This window comes from Branchiostoma lanceolatum, chromosome 9, assembly GCF_035083965.1.
Source record: "Branchiostoma lanceolatum isolate klBraLanc5 chromosome 9, klBraLanc5.hap2, whole genome shotgun sequence".
Taxonomy (NCBI): Eukaryota; Metazoa; Chordata; class Leptocardii; order Amphioxiformes; family Branchiostomatidae; genus Branchiostoma; species Branchiostoma lanceolatum.
Window position 1 is genome coordinate 7732329 of NC_089730.1, and position 17237 is coordinate 7749565.

At 40.5% G+C, this 17237-nt stretch overlaps 2 protein-coding genes across 4 annotated transcripts in view; one reads left to right on the forward strand and one right to left on the reverse strand.

Moving 5' to 3' along the window:
- The window catches only part of LOC136441372 (tudor domain-containing protein 5-like), a 34282-nt gene that overhangs the window by 5318 nt on the left and 11727 nt on the right, over window positions 1–17237 (forward strand). For 2 of the 3 annotated variants that reach the window (XM_066437628.1, XM_066437629.1), the window contains exons 2-14: window positions 566–733; window positions 1512–1726; window positions 2460–2611; window positions 2809–2870; window positions 3240–3544; window positions 4034–4090; window positions 4831–4984; window positions 5594–5709; window positions 6342–6447; window positions 6817–6911; window positions 7623–7831; window positions 8360–8507; window positions 9090–9151. In XM_066437628.1, the coding sequence (XP_066293725.1) occupies window positions 571–733; window positions 1512–1726; window positions 2460–2611; window positions 2809–2870; window positions 3240–3544; window positions 4034–4090; window positions 4831–4984; window positions 5594–5709; window positions 6342–6447; window positions 6817–6911; window positions 7623–7831; window positions 8360–8507; window positions 9090–9151 (1844 nt within the window). In that variant the 5' untranslated portion in view covers window positions 566–570. The remainder of the gene's footprint in view (window positions 1–565; window positions 734–1511; window positions 1727–2459; window positions 2612–2808; window positions 2871–3239; window positions 3545–4033; window positions 4091–4830; window positions 4985–5593; window positions 5710–6341; window positions 6448–6816; window positions 6912–7622; window positions 7832–8359; window positions 8508–9089; window positions 9152–17237) is intronic. The other variant, XM_066437630.1, reaches the window with a different exon arrangement.
- Window positions 10541–16659, reverse strand: LOC136441791 (2-oxoisovalerate dehydrogenase subunit alpha, mitochondrial-like). The gene is made up of 9 exons (XM_066438272.1): window positions 16502–16659; window positions 14960–15142; window positions 13945–14140; window positions 13312–13473; window positions 12712–12856; window positions 12253–12314; window positions 11943–12084; window positions 11497–11665; window positions 10541–10814 (listed from the first exon to the last, which is right to left on the reverse strand). Exons 1-9 carry the CDS (start codon window positions 16616–16618, stop codon window positions 10635–10637), a joined length of 1356 nt encoding a protein of 451 aa, XP_066294369.1. The 5' UTR covers window positions 16619–16659; the 3' UTR covers window positions 10541–10634.

Consider the following 17237-nt stretch of genomic DNA (forward strand, 5'->3'; position numbering starts at 1 on the left):
AGAGACACAAGCCACAACTGTACTCTTTGATTGCTGGCATACAAATCACTTTACTCAAATGTCAGAACGAGACCGTCTGTTCGGTGTTCGAATGGCTGGTCCTGTTTGCAACAACAGCAGAACACTATAGAATATTGTGTTCCCACCACTGGACCTTATTACACTACGACATTAATCGAAAGGCCCTTATCCTCTAATCCCTGGGAGTCATGAGACTGTACTAGTCGCCTCGTGCATTTCAATACCAACATGCTGTTGCTGTAATCCAATAACTGTTATTCATTTTATCTTCACAGTAGCAAAATTTAACGGTGTAAGAAAAATGGACATTTTCACAGAACTTTAACTTCACGGAATGGACGTGTAAAGGAATCATAAATGATTACAACAGGTTTTTCACGGTGATGATAACTTCACGATACAGAGGTGACCGTGCACATAAAGTTACAGTGAAAGAAACAAGAATTACAGTACCCTCCAACATGGTCGCCTGTGGGATTCAAATCATGATTTCTATTCTACTAAAACGATTTAATGAAAAGCCTTTACTATCCCTGACCATCAGGCATCATGTCCAGCAAGGCTAAGATGGTCCAGGAGGTAAAGAAGGACATCCGGTCCCTCCTGATCTCCGCCCAGCGCGGACTGACCTCCACCATGCTGCTGGACGACTACAAACAGTTCATCGGACACCCGCTGCCGTTCAGGGAACTGGGATACAACGCGCCCATCGGTAAGGGATTTACTTTATTATCGTGGGGACTATGGGTGGATACCGGTTCGGCTTAATAAGGTCCAAGTCCAAGTTTAGGTCCAGAGATTTATGTTCAGGTCCTTACCTGAACCTGGACCTGATCCTGTTCAGTTGATGTTTTGTTTTGTTAGACCAATATTAAGCATAGAGAATTAATACTGACACGCACGACTACAAAAGTTTTTTGGTGAGAAGACTTTCAAGACAAACCAGTGTTTGATATTTGAGTGTTGCACTTATTTAAAGTGCCTTTGTTGTCAGAGGGGAGACTCAAAAAGCTTTTTATCAAACAAAATAGAAAAATTATTTGTTCTTTGTTCAGGTTTTTTTGGACTCAGATTTTGGCTTTCAGGTTTTTCGGACTCGGTTCTTGGATGTTATAAAGGTCCGAATCAGGTCCAGCGAACCGGTATCCACCCCTAGTGGGGACCTAATTTCACAGTTAAAGGGGAAAGGAGGCTGAAGTTTGTGGTTGAAACAATTCTGTGGAACTAGATTAATGCATTGGAAACGTCATTTGGGATATCATGAGTTTACCATAAAGAGGTTATGGCGGAAACTTCAAAGATGAAACAACTGAAAACATTACAGATTCACAGTAATAATCTCCAAGTGAGTTAAGAAGGTACATGGTGAAAGGTCAGGGATGGGTTCCATCTGCCAAATCCGTGCCCAAGACACAACCCACTGCCCCTACAGCCTCAAAAATGCTATGAAACCTTTACCCTCCTTTTTCATGTTTTCCCTACAACGTCAGATTTCATCCGGGATATCAATGATGTGGTGCAGATCACGTGGCAGGGCAGTATGATGGTGCTGAGGGCGGTGGTGGATGAGGACACCCAGCGTGTAGCTAGTCTGGTTGCGAAGCAGAGGGAGAGCAGGCCCAGGCGGCTGTACGAGAGAAGGTCCCAGCCTCGACCCAGGCCGCTTCTGCCTGCTCCCACTGTTCCTGCGGGCATAAGGACACAGGTACGGCAACAGACCAATCCTGACTGTCAATCACAGTTAGCAGTTCAACCAATGATAGCATGGTAATTAACTGTTTGAGCAATGAGAGAGTGGCTGCATGTCTGTCAAGTATTTGTATTTTTATGTTATGATTTTGCCTTTCCACATTTGACGGCGGTGGGCGGGGATATGGGATTGGTCTATAGCCTAGTGGGTTGGGTGTTCACTTTGCATTCAGGAGGTCGCAGGCTCAAATCCTGGCTGGGTCATACCCTCCCTCTCATGTCAGCCAGTTTGCAATCTTCCCTTCTTGCTGCGTTAGCGCTAGTCAACCTTCGCAAGCAAATCATGTTGCTGTCTACAGTCAAGAGGCAATATGATTGGATAGAAACTGCACCACTAACAACAGGAGTAGTACTAGTACAGTGAGAAGGAAGGATCATAGGCCGATTTGCCAGGGCCGTTGTTTCAGACATATGCAAGCAGCGGGCCTAACACTATACCAAATGCTTTGAAGATAGTACATACTGCTTTCTCTGTCTAGCACACAAAGATTATCAAAGGTGAACATACACCATTACTGTTAGATTAGCGCCATTCTTGCATAACTCTGTGGCCCAAGGCAATACACCAAAAGGTGTGGGAAGAATTTTATATTTTAGCTTCATTATATTCTACATTTTACCCTTCACAGTATTATACCTTTCACTGCTCTAACATAGTGCTGTATGACTCTGGGATCTTATACTTACAGGTAAAGCAGCTGCTAGCATCCTACCCTTCTGGGATCCCAAGCTCTGCTTTCAACACTGCGTTCGGCCGAAGGTTCGGGAGCCAGATCAACTACACCAAGCTGGGATACAAGTCCATGGGAGAGCTACTCAGGGCTCTCCGTGATATCATCCTGTACGTACATCTCACCATTAAAATTTAATTTATGTGGACAGGTGATCACTAGTCAATAATCAGGATTCTTGATGTAGTTGTCAATGGGGAATATTATCTATGTGATCAGCTGACCGCCAAAAGCAGTCACATTGGCCATTGGGGTCTTCCTTTACACAACCAGTAATATCTCTCACATGAAAAATCTTCTATTACAGAATTCGACCGCAGGCTGGCAACACTTTTCGCATATATGGTAGAGGTGCTCCTACAAGTACAGGTAAGGATAGCTTTGAACTTACAATGATACTCTATCAAGATGTGTTAGAAGGTAAAAGGCACACCCTTTACATTGGCATGCATACTCCTATATCCTCTGCTTTTGAGGCAGAAGTTTTCTATTTTTTTACACCATATCATGCAGATCCTTCCAATATGAGCTTTTATTTCCCTTCATCTGACCAACTTCTGGTTTAGAACCAATGAATCTATTGACAACAGGGTTGTCAGAAGTAAACTGTTGAAAATACATTACATGCTAAAATACTGCATTAAAAGAACTGTAGAATATGTTGCACTATACAGATACGACGAAAAAATAGACTGTAACTGACTCATGATACAAAGCTGATATGTTTTTATTTCCCAGTTCCAGCTGTGAATGCTCAGGGGCCTCACCAAGGAGCCATACTTGTTGAAAGAGTGAAGAGTCCCACACTAACAGAATATGAGTTGGTGAAGCCACACAGAAGTACAGAACAGCCCAGACCCTCTACAGAACAGCCCAGACCCTCTACAGAACAGCCCAAACCCACTACAGAACAGCCCAAACCCACTACAGAACAGCCCAAACCCACTACAGAACAGCCCAAACCCACTCCCAAACCCACTCCCAAACCTGAACCTGCTTCGTGTGGGGTCATCGACCCTGTACTAAAGGAAGAAATAACACAGGTATGTCTTTTTGCTGTGCTTTTCTTTCTCTTTTGGAAAGTTTCATGAGGGACAAGAAAATTTCAGTATACATTTCAAAATGATAATTTTTGAGTTTTAGTTTTTTTTAGATAAAGTTTTAGCTTGTCCAAAATTTCAGAAAAACATGTCTTTACTTTTTGTATTGATATTGCAATAGTCAGAAAGATACTGTAAAAAAAAATTTAATGCAGAAATGTTAGCAGGGTTTTATGTTTGCGGTTTCTCATGGTGAACTCTTTACCGCTAACTTAAAACCACTGTGAAAAGCCGTTCCATTGTGTAACTAGAGCTACTATTGTTTCAAACGCGAACTTAAAACCACCGCGAACACTCCATTTTCTGCCTACCGCGAAATTAAATCCCCGGGAACTTTCTGTATTTACAGTATTAGAACTTATATTTGCCTGTTGCACAGACGACCGATGATGATGATGATGATGATGAATGCTTCTTTAATCATATCAACAGGTTCTAGCAGAGAGGCCCAATGGGATGTGGGCAAAGAGACTGCCATTTGAATATAAGGTACCCAAAATATTTCATATCAGATACTCAATGATATGTTCTCAGATGTGGCCATGTTTATTTCTATCCACAATCAGTAATCACTGTAAATAATCTATACTATCAGTATTAATAATTCAAATCAAGTAAGATGATGTATGGTGAAAAACTGATTTGTGATACACGTCAACAGGCAAAAGATGGCTTCCCAACCTTTTGATCTTGTCCGAAAAAGAGGAAGAAATATTACAAAGATGTCCAAAATCGACATGTACAACCCTTCATGCTTTACCTTTTCTGGCCTTAATGGCTTGATTCAATTTTGTGAATAGTTTCGTCAGGTTGGTAAGTCACTGAATAAGAAGACTGTTTTTTACACAACCAAGAGATTTATTCAACCGACGGTTCGGTGACAATCTGTCACCTTCTTCAGGGCAATTCTGACTGGTTCACATAGCAATGCAGCACAGGTGTCGCTGCTTATACATAATAATGAGATGCATTCCCAAACGCAAAGTATTTACATATGTACAATCACTGTATGACATCACTATGCGGTCCCAAACGTACAGAAGTGTAACACATACGCAATTATCGATAAAACAATAATGCAACAATTATCATCTATTTCTTAAGGATGCGGTCAGAATTGCCTTGAAGAAGGTGACAGATGGTCACTGAAACGTCGGTGTAATAAATCTCTTGGTTTTGTAAAAAAGAGTCTTTTTATTAATTGATTCAATCCTATTTCAATTGTGAAGAGACAACTAGGAAAAGAGCTTCCACTGCAGGAGAACGGCTTCTACAGTGTGATAGAGATGATCTCTGCTCTAACTGATGTAGCAGTCATCACACGACCCAACCCTAATGGAGACTGGTGGCTCTGTGAACAGAAGGCCTTCAGAAGGAAGGAAGGTAAATGTTAAAGCAGATCATACTGTAGCCTTCAGTAATGTTTAACCTAACATCCTAGAGGATGCCAACATGGGTACAGAAACTTAAGCACTTTGGGGGGCAACCCACCTTTGAAATTACTTACTTGATACTTGATTAGGTCTCGTCTTTGAAATTAGCTGTCTCACAAATGTACAATCCTTACATGTGGTATCATTTGAATGGTGATAAGCAAGCTTTTTTTTTCAAATCTAAATTTTGATTATTTCAATTTTATTTTTTTGTAACAAACAGAAAACAACAGAAAAACAAACTGTATGGCACATATGTCAAATAAGATGTCACTAAATAACGTATACACAAGCTTTGAAATAGTTTGAGGTATAGTGTTAATGATAAAACAAACAACAGACATATGGTCAAGAGAAATTTCTGCCCTTTTTCTTTGTGACCCGTTTACATTTAGTGAAAGGAAACTAGTTTCCTTTTGGTATAGATGGTTTAGCAGCTGTGATACTCAACACTCAAGATATGGTCTGCCAAGCTCAGGTTGACGTTAATGTTAGATGGTAGGATGGCAGATTATATGACATGTATCTGATGTTCTCCTGTTGCCCATACATGATACAGAGGAGAAGGTGAGTGCCCCAGCTGCCAGCCCCCCTTCCCTGGAGTTGCTGGTTGTACAGGTCTTACAAACACATCCTGAAGGCATCAAGAGTAAACAGTTTCCTGATGTTTTCAAGGTGGGGTTCAAATAAACTCTTATCATTTTTTCCATTTGTGTTATACTATAGTATTCTGTGTATGGTTATTCTCTGAATCTTCTGCGAGTGTTTAAGAATTGGAAATGACCAAAGAAAGTCACCTATTACCTCATGACCTCAATGAAAAGCAGCTGATTTAAATTTGAGCTTTTCATGAATAAACAGAGATTCAAACAAAGAAATCAAACAAAGTGGTATCTCACTTTGACATGTTGTCCTAAGGCGCACGTTGTTGTATTGTAACCAGCATCCTGTTGTGCCAGGCTGCGATGCATCCCTCTCACTGCATTAGCACCGGCCAGCTGACACTAACCAATCACATCGCAACCAGCACTCAAGAGGCAACATGATTGGCTGGTAACTTTTGCCCCAAGAACTGCAGGGGGAGTATCTGATTGGCTGTCGGCTGACCAGTGCTAAAGCAGCAAGAAGGACAGAATACAGACTGATATGCCAGGGCCATTGCTTGATACATGTACATGTATATACATAAGCAGTTGGCCTGGCACGATAGAATGGTGACCGGTAGCTCCTGTCATCAAAGGTTTGAATACAGATATCTTATATTAGGCATTAAACTGTGAAGATTTCTTTGCCCCATGTCTCCACAGACCCTGACAGGGCGTACCCTACCAGTGGCAGAACAAGGGTACAAAAGTACCGAGACTCTACTCCTGGACATGCCAGACTATGTCAGGATGGTGTACAAGGGACCAGGTTAGACTTAGAGCTCTTCTCATACTTAGATGAAGACATGTATCTGATAACGAACTAGAACTTCTTTCTTCTTCAACATGGGATTTGTGTTGGATCGTACAATGTATTTCACTTGTTTCTTCACATGTTGACCACTCCATTTGAAAGGAAAGTTCACACTTGTTATTTGAATACAAATATCATTGCCTTATTACCCTGTATGCTTCTGTAGACATTCCTGTGGTACATTCATTAGATGTTTCCCCATTTTTCATTTTTCTTTTAACACACACACACACACACACACACACACACACACACACACACACACACACACACACACACAGATGAAAAAATTAATTCTTTTCCTCCCAAATTCTTTTCACACAGGAACAGTGATGTTATATGCTAGAGAAGATGCACTGAAAAAACTACAACCACAAGAAAAACCTGCACCAAAAGAGGAAGAACAGCCAAAGCCTCGGGTGAGACAAAAATCTTACGAGCAACATCATAGTTTCATTACAGTTGTCTTTTTCTGGCCTGTTTCTGTATTGCTTTATTACCTTACAGGGAGTTAGAATGTAATATGGCTAAACTGCAAATCAAGGATAGATACAATTTCCAATGCCCCTTTCGGGGATCGACATGTCTTGAAAAATTCACTGCAGGGTCAGTACTTGGTCATTTCCACTTCTGCCAACCAGCTTTTCACTTGCCCAAAATGTACTATCAATGTACATTCAACCTATCTCCAGCTGTCTTTCTATCAAGCAATCTTTTTAAGTGTCTGTGTGTGTACAGACACGAAGACCAGAAAATATGCATGGAAGGATAGCAATGGCTAACACAACGACATGCACTGGCCTGATGTTCGGCATTTCCACTGGCCCTGGGGGCCCATGAACTTGTCAAGCTTTTTCCTATTTACACAAAAATGACAGTTACTCAAGCAACTGAATAAAATTTTGAAGCAGACGTTTCAGACAGCATCCGCTATCTTTCGTCAGTGACTAAAGGGAAGAACTGGAGAACCAGGTTTTATATCAAAACTACTGAACTAATCTTGTTCGAAAATATGCCGAAAGACAGCGTCTGACTTCTTCAGAATTTTATCCAGTTGCTTGAGTAACTGTGATTTGGTGTATCTTACTACCTGGATTTACCTTCATCAACTTTTCCCTATTTCTTTGTAGGTCAAGAGAGATGACCACGAGGGTATCCCCATCGATGCAGTAGGGAGTGGGGTGTTCTACCCACAGTTACCCCTCCCCGAACCAACGGTGGATGAACCCTTGTACATAGAGGTGTACATCTGTAACGTGGTGGACCCGGGGAACTTCCACGTGCAGTTCCGCGGGCAGCAGACGGCTGACGCACTGGAGGAGTTGATGGATAAACTAGAGTAGGTGTCAGACGTAGTTTAGTTACTACATGTACTTGGGCACACTTGCATTGATATTGTACTATATTGTACTTTAGGTCATACCTGGGCCGCAAAAACGGGTGTTCTGCATCTCGTGATAATTTTCCGTATCACACGGGGTTCTACTTTTATCACACGGGCTTCCATAGAATATTCAGAATGCATTTCGAGCGTGCCGGTTGCGCCGCCATCGAAAATTCAAATACCGGATTCGGAGGTTGGAATCAATGTTGTTACAGTTTTTTGTTCGAGGACACAAAACTCCCTCAATTTCTGGTGCATTCCGCATTGAAGTGCGAATTTTCTCGGGTGAGTATGACATAAATGAAATACAACACGGTGTATTCCGCATCACCCTTGGTCCCGGCCCTCCCGCGAGTCGAGTGAAGAAAGTAGGGTAAAGTGCTTTTCCCAAGAACACAACATCACACAGTTATAGCGAAAGAAACAAGAATTAGAGTAAATCATATATTTTAGTTCAATGCGGTGTTTCTTTGCTGCCTCCAGGAAAGTTTACTGCAGCGATGAGAGTCGGAGATACAAGATGAGACCAGACCTGATCGCCATGGGGCAGGCCTGCGTCGCCATGTTTCCTGAGGACGAGAACTGGCACAGGGCCATGATCACCGCCATACCCAGTCTGGACTTCGTCACGGTACGTGGTCATATTTCTAGATCTCTTTATGATACTGTAATTCTTGATTTGTTAACGGCAACTTAATTTTAGCAACCTTAACGGTCACTAGTCAACCACTAAAATTTCATCATCATTAATATTTGATCACTAACATTTGAGACAGAGATGTTTGCTCCCACCATTAGAATTAAATGCTGTGAACTACTCCCTTTTCCCCCAACCACTAGAAGTATCATCCACAATATTAGATGTATTCACAGTATAAACTTGGGTGATACTGGAACTGCATGTGAAAATCTCAATGAGAATGTTAAGTCTTTGATAAGATTCTCACATGACAAGTTTAAGTCATAGCATACGCTCGCTCGCTCACTCACTCACTCACTCACTCACTCACTCACTCACTCACTCACTCACTCACTCACTCACTCACTCACTCACTCACTCAATACACCTGAATTTCATTGTTACTAGTACTAGACTAAGTGCTGGAATTGTGGGGATAATGAAGTTATGATATTTCCTGTACCTGTACTTCATGTATGATGTTTGTTTAAGAAAAACTGTTAAAACTGACAAAACATGTTCTCTACACTACAGGTGTCATTTGTTGACTATGGGACGATTGCCAGTGTGCCCAAGAGCGCCCTCCGCATGTTGAAGTAAGTACTGCATTCAGTTCTTAGTTATAATCACTTTTTCGTAACTTATTGTATGTTTTCAGAGTGGCTTCACTCACTCTCTCACATGCTATCCAGATTATCATTTCTTGTTCCCCGTCTTGAAAAGGCTAGACGTGCTTGCACATACATGTCGTGTCTTGAAGGCAGACCACCAGGTGCCTTTGTCTGCAGGTTTACACTGTAGGTTGAGGAGGTGAAAGTCTTCCATTGTGTTTATCCCTTTTTAATGTGGTCATCCCCATAGATTTTGTGAAGATCTTTTGGGCTCTTTTTTTTTTTCAACCCTTCTCTGAAGGTGGACGTACCATCCTAGTCGGATGAATCTCATCACTCTGTCCTGAACTCTCAATAATTTATTTTCACTATGACAAATACATGAGGCAAACCTGAGTTCCCATTGTTAAGTTTCCCTACACAGCTTTGGCTTCTCAATTATCTACTATTGCTATGAAATACACCTCTAGTAACAGTTCAAGCTAGCATTCGTCACTCAATATTTGGTATTTGGCATATACCATTCATGATTATAATGTACTGTTTAAACTATCAGTGGAAGCTTGAGATTTAGATGTTACAACATTAATATATACTGGTCGTGTATTAGAAAAGGAAAATAAAGTTACTGTAAAAACATACCCAGATCCACCCCCCTCCCCCACTTTCAGACACATTACTATCTACATATTTTGTAACCTTACGTTTATGCCTTATGGTGTGGCAATTTAATTGTTAGTATCATCTTAATACTGACTGTCATAACACTAAGGCTTGTTCCAACACTTTTACTCACATCTACACTACATCCTGATGAAAAATATGCTTTTGAATACAACCTTATCCTAGTTTTTCAGTAAGATATACCCATGAAAACAAATGGAAAGACTGTGTAGAGTGATTTACATTCAATATCTGTAAAAGCAACTCAAAGGCTGGTAGGTGTACAAAAAAGCAAAACCAGCTTTACTTGATAAGGACACGGCAAGTACATTTAATGATAACATCTGCACTTGCATCGATTTTGGCTATTTCGAAAAAGACAAAAAAGAACTTAAATTCCCAAACCGTGATGGTCGTCATAACAAGAAAATACCTAAATGGGAAAATACATATGAATGTTGTGTGGTAGCTAGCATTGAGCATACTTGTATAAGAGACACTAGAGAGGTAGCCATGAGTGTACTTATTGAAGTGACATTAGTGAGGTATCCATCAACTTGTGTCGATAGTTGTAAAAGAGTTGAATGTGAAAGGTTGTGATGCTATATTTTGTCACTTCAATTGTTTTTACAACTTTCGTGGTCTCTGAAAATTTAGCCATCTTGTTCTCTTTTTGCTCCTTTTTTGTGCTCTCACGTTAGATTTAAAGTCTCTATAAAATGTACTTGCTGTGACCTAATAATCAGTAACAGAAAGATGTCTTGGTATCTGAATTTTGTATTGCTAACACCAATTACATTTTCTTTCACTTCTCCTCCTTGAAGATGTCAGTGGTTGTGTATTGTTCCTTGTGTCGCTGGATGTGGTTCAGCATGTGGTCAGTCTGCTTGGCGAGGTGCGGTTCCATTGTGTCGTACACATCAGTCATGAGGTCCGACAGCGGTGGCTTCTTCCTCTCCTCTCCTGCACGAAAGGCCTCCATCACCTAAATCAGTCAAAACAAAACAGTCATTAGTCTTAACCTTTAGCACTCTGAAGTAGTACGATTGCCGCCCAATTTCCTGTTGGTTACAGAGTTAGGCAGCAGGGAGAAGGTTAACTGTGGTACCGTAAATTCATTTGTTTTTGCAGGGAGTTGATTTCGCAGTAGGTGGAGAAAGGATGTCTTTGCAGTATTTTAAGTTTTTAGTTTAAACAATTCTGTAGTACAGTATGGATAGAGAGAGAGAGAGAGTAGTATTACATTGGAAACATATTCATTGTGTCATGATTTCATAATGGTCACTGAAAAAAGTGAAAAATGGAACCACTGCAAACATTTCAAAATTTACATTACTAGCTAAACAAGCTGCTTTTTTTCCTAGCACTAAGCATTTATTAGAAAGAGTATGAAAGTTGAATATACAGTGCTACTAGTAGACTGCTGTTGAACTATCTGTGCCTACAATGCTGTGTGGCTAAAGGGCTAAGGAAACAGAGATTGGTCCTGCTTTATATAACATATGCTGTGGGAAGGACTTAAACTTTTTTAATGAGTGATGTCCTGAGTGGTACTTTTATCTTTATGGCACAGCTGTGTGGTTTGAGTGCCAAGCAAATAGAGATGAGCACTGCCCTGTACACCATATGGTGTGATATAAATTTTTTCAAACAAGTGCTGTTCTGACCTGTTGTTTAGCCTTGTCCCTGTAGTCAGCCTCTTGTTCCATGTCCCACCACCCCTGGTTTATGAGGTAACGCTGCAGTCTGGTGATGGGGCTGTTACCACGGTAATGGTCCACCTCGTCACGGGTCCTGTAGGCCGAACTGTCGTCACTTGTACTGTGGTCTCCAATCCTGCAAGGAAAGAGACACACTGACCATTAATGATATATAGAGCTGCAAAAGATACTAGTGTTTCTTCCAGGTAAGTTTAGGGAAATGTAAATGAATTATAAAGCATTAACTCTAGACATGTTGGTCTTGATATGTAAAGAATATAGCTTTCTGAAATGTTGCACAACCACTATTCGAAACATTTTTGCAGTGTCGAGCAGTTAAGAACATGGCAGTACCATAAGAAAAATACTTATTTCTATTTCAGAAAGACCGGTTTGTGTTTTTTGAAACTTGCCTGTATGTCATGGCTTCTATCAGCACAGGTCTGTTTTCAGTCACACACATCTCCCGAGCTGCCTTGGTCACGTTGTACACAGCAAACGTGTCGTTCCCGTCCACACGGATGGTGGCCATGCCATACCCACTGCCTCTGGAGGCTAGGGGGTAAAAACATAATCAAGTTAAAGTATTTTCAGTCTACCAGAACCCGACTGATTTTAAATACATGTGTACTGATTTGTCTTAATTACTGCTATAACAATGATTAGGCTTGTATGATCCAGATTTAAGTTACTGTGATATGTTAGATAGAATCTCCAGCTCACCTATTCCATCACCCCTGTACTGTTCTGAAGTTGGTGTGGAGATGGCATAGCCGTTGTTTCGACTGGAAAAAGAGCAAAACATAGTACATAATCTATTTGGGTAAACAGCATTCATTCTAAAGTCAATTATATTGATGAACACTTAAGCTCAGAATCTTTGTCTTACCTTGGGAGTATGGACTCTAGATGGTACATGAAGTGCATTTTTGTATTTTACATAAATTCTGATTAAACAGTGTGCAAGTGTACAGTCTGCAATCTTGCAAAGTGAAAGCTGAGTGACTTGAGCTGTACATTATTATTTCACAATTTACAGCACTTTTATTAGTTGCCCTAGCATTTCATTGATACACATAATATTATAATGATTGAATTTTAAAACACGATTATAGCATCAGTTGGAGCTGGTACTAGAATGGTAATGTCAATATTATATAATCATGATATCACCAGCTTTACCAGAAGAAGATGACAGGACAGTCCAGAGTAGCAGCAAAGTTGAAAGCAGCATGCGCGTCTCCCTCACTAGCAGCGCCGTCTCCAAAGTAACACACCACACACAGCCCTGTACCTGCTCTCTTTAGGGCATAGGCAGCGCCAGAAGCTAAGAAGGGAAAAAACACAGAATAGTTATTAATTGTTTTGGAAGAAAAGAATAATCCAAATGTGATGTAATCATAAATCATAAATATTTAATCATGAGAGTTACATTGAATTACATAAGATGATAATGATGAAACGAAACAAGTGTGGTTTACAAAGAAAACCTTGAAACCGAAATCCGTTGCCATCGCAACACAGAAAACGATGAACTATTGTAGAGGTTTTATACGCTATTTCCCGATACAAAGTAAAGCTTTTACCAACAAGCTTTCAATCAGGTCCTCTGAATGTTGTCAAAATTGAAACATATAGCACTGTAATATGTGGCATGTAAAATGTCCTAACATAATGTTCTGATTTTTGAAAATCACCAAAATGGTAATTTACACTTGCCCAGCTAAAGCATTTCACAGTAGACCTATGACTCTGGGAAATGTGTGTTGACTGTTATTTTACCATGTGGCATCTGTGTGGCCAGGGGGGAGGAGTAAGTAGCAAAGTTGTGGTCTTTAGACCCAAAGTTGACAGGAAAAGCTCTGCCCTTGTTGTAGTCCAGGTCGTTACTGAAGCACTGGTTCATGAAGTCATCCAGGGTGAAGCCTCGCCAGAGGAAAACACCTGCAAGAGACCATGTCATTGATAAACACCTGTAGGAGACCATGCTATAGGTTGAAATAAGTCTGCAAGAATCTTACTATGTCAAAATCTTACAACAATGTACATGTATTTACTGTCAATGCAGAAATGTTCGTGGGGATTTGATTTCGCGGAAGGGAGAAAATGGAGTGTTCGTGGTGGTTCTGATTTCGCGTTTGAAACAATAGTAGCGCTACAGTCACGCAATGGAACGGCTTTTTGTGGTGGTTTTAAGTTCGCGGTAAAATGTTCACGGTAAAGAGTTCACTGCAAAAACATAAAAGCATCACGAACATTTCTGCATTTACACTATCAAATTCAAATCAAGTACTGTTACATCGACAGAATGTTGTCACTCCCAAACATGTATCTGCTCTCTAGTCTTATTGCTTGAACTGCTTTTTTTATTGAGAGCCAGATCAGTCTATTCTTGTAGTTGGACTCTTTTCCTACCTGCTTCTCGGTACTGTCCAAAGGCCATGTCTCTGGGATCCAGAGCAGCAGCGCTCCCGATGTGTGTGCCCTCCTCCCCGTAGTTAGTCATGTAGAAGGAGATCCTCCCCTGGCGCTGGGCGTTGTACAGGATCCCATCCATGGTACTCAGCATGACCATCTTCCTGTACATCTCCAGCACTGTGTCTTTGGACAGCTGCAGCAAGCAAGAAGCACATCTGATGTTCAGTGTCTAATATGGGCTTGCCTTCTAGCAGCTTGACATGGTACTGCAGGGGAACTTCCACCCTTTTAAAGTGGCAAGTAGTTTATGGGCTAGGGAATAAATCTCATGTTGGTTGGGGACCACTAGCATTTTTTCTTATAATTGCAGGCTTGTGTTAAGAGCTACATTCATAATGTGAATGTTTTCTGTTACTGGTACTGCAGTTTTGTCTTAAATATTATTTTTTGTTTGTGGTATTTAATCCATAAGGCCTGCACGAACAGAAATTCATAACTTTGATTGATGGCTTTTTTGGCTGATGTCCTTTCAAATCGTCTGTACCCGGTATTGTTCGAGCTACACCAGTTTGATTTCTTAGGTCTCAGATATAAGAAATAATGCAATCAACACAAAAATGTTGTCTGAATGGAAAGTCTGTACCTTTGTACACTCAATTTCTGTGAGTGCATAGAAACATCTCAAGGTTTTCTTTAGAATACTCTGTTTTTACTATGTCAGGCCACACCAGTTTAATTTCTTGGTTAACAGTTTTTTGTTTTTTATTTAAGCACGAGGACATCATTAAAACAGAAAGCTGGGGTGAAAACTTGCACCTGACCCTGTTCACTCCCTGAAACTGTGTGCACCAAAATACAAACTTTTCTCTGAGATTCTGCTTTCATGTTGATTTTCCAATGTAGCATTTTTATTAAATTCCGTTAACCAAGAAATTAAATTGTCGTGGCCTGACATCTTGCTAAAAGATAAGTTTTGATTTCCAAAACCAATGAAACATTGCTGTGGCCATACCTGTGGGTCCTGACTGGGGTCCAGTACCCTGCCCTCCCCGTCCATGACTCTGTAGACAGGAATCCCCGGGGACTCCTCGGGCAGGTGGAAGTCCATACTCAGGGTGAACTGTGCTTTGGTGGACCCCGGGAACTGTGGACGTTCCTCGTCCAGGTCCAGGCCTTGTGTACTGGCATACTGGCACTGTGGAATATAACAGTAAATATATTATGTGGGGTTGTATGGCGCAACGGCAGAGCGTTCGGCTCAAAACCAAGAGGTCCCGAGTTCGAATCCTGTCATGTCACCGATCTCGTGCCCTTGGGAAAGACACTTTACACGACTTTCCTCACTCCACCCAGGTGTAGATGGGTACCTAACTTTGGTTGGGGAAAGTCTTGCAACAGTTCCACAAAATGCAAGTGTGGATAAAATATGTATCTTTTGTGTATTATGTGAAACCTGTAAACCATGCATCAATTCAGCACTAGAAAGGCTGCCATTGTGGGTAATTTCTGACCAATAAAAAAACATTATTATTATTTATTAATATATATACTCAGAACAAAAAGTTTTGCACAATCATTAATTTCCATGATCATGAAAAATGGAATGCAACTGTAAAAGGACAATAAACAAGCTTTCCAATGATACATAATGCAATGTAATTGATGGAGTACTCACAGAAAAGTGATTGGCTAAATTAAGTTCCAAACTTTTTTTGTTGAGTTTACAATTTGGGAGACAGAGATTTGGTACTGTAGTTATTAAGTGATGTTAGTGTCTTCCCCTGATTGGATAGCCTTTTTGCACCAATCAAGTGGCTTCCATTGAGGTTTGAATTACTAGAGGCAGATTGCAGTTGCTTAGCAAGAGATAATCGCATTATGGAATGGATTGTAATCAGCTCAGTCGGTATCCTTACTGTAAATTCATTCATTTTGGCGAGGATTTCATTTCATTAGTACAGTAGTAAAACAATTCCTGGTGGACAGGTCCCCCCCCATAGACCGTGAAAATAAAACCACCACAAATGTTTTAATCCTGATCCCTGAATGCATTTGCATGAGAAATTGGTTACTTAGCCACTTAATGCTCTTCTGGTGGGCACAATAATTATTGTGTTTTGAAAGGGCATTTGGAAGTTAGTAAGCACATTCGCGGACATACTAAAATATTTTTCACTGAACGTGAAGTCTGATGATTTTTTTATCTTCTTGATGCAGAAGTAATACTTGTAATCTCTAGAATTTTGACAGGTATGAGTGTAACCCAATTCCCAAGAGAGTGGAAGCACCCTTTGCTACAGACATGTATGATGGCCTAGTTTTTAAAGAAGGGGTTTACTATTCATTTTGATTAGCTATTAGAGCATGTAATGTCTGTTGCTATTGCAGTTACCCAGATCTTCATTGCACCACTATTTTGTATACAGATGACCCTAAATTAGTAAGTAAACACAAGGAGGTTATAGGTAAACAGACCTGTAAGCATCTGTTTACAGACAACAAGAAACGACACTATAAAATTAGTCTTTTTGCGGAGATGAGTACTCAGACCTACCCTTTGTTGTCTTGAGAGCTGTCCAGTGTAGGAGAAAGAAGGGAATCTAGGCCTTTTTTTGTTGCACACATGCCTCAACCCTTGGAAGAGAGGCACAGAGCCTCTTGCCACAGCCATGCTGGCAACCTCCCATTCATTACCTGACCTCTGACCTCCCAGGTGTCATATTACAGGGTGCATCCAGGAGTCAGTGGGACAAACCATTGTCACAGTCTGTGGGGCCATTCTACTCTACAACCTTTATGATAGAAGACATAACTTTGTTTTTTTCCCTTTTCTAGTTGACATTGATACGCAATATTATGCATCATAAATGCCTGATGGGTAATATGGATGACGATTACAGAAGTCAGTAAGGCACAGGACAACTTTGAAACTTTTATTAGCCTGAGGCTACGGCCACAAATTGTTTTCAGTACTTCAGAATACAGTCTGCGTTACTCTGTATACAGTCTGTTTTATAAGTGATACATTAAAGCCAAAAATGATTGATCACTTGGTTGGTAGTATACTTGTATGTGCAGACATGATAGTCAAAAGTGTACTGTGAAAGTTGCACAAAGTTTTGTTCTACTTCTTTGGGTACACTCACTGGCTTTCCATCCATAGTACTCCCCTGTTTTGCTATTTTTGTATTGCACATGTATGATGATAGAATTCTACAATAAATTTCTTTATGGATGTCCTTCATAGTATATACACAATGTTTATTTTTCTTTTACTCTGTCTAGGAAAT

Bases quoted from the DNA above. Each gene is read 5' to 3' on its own strand.
- LOC136441791 (XM_066438272.1), bottom strand. From the start codon at position 16,618: ATGGCTGTGGCAAGAGGCTCTGTGCCTCTCTTCCAAGGGTTGAGGCAT. The intron at 13,474-13,944 runs GTAGGAAAAGAG...GGTCTCTTGCAG, and splicing joins TGGACAGTACCGAGAAGCAG to GTGTTTTCCTCTGGCGAGGC. The intron at 10,815-11,496 runs GTCAGAACAGCA...TGACTGATTTAG, and splicing joins GGGACAAGGCTAAACAACAG to GTGATGGAGGCCTTTCGTGC.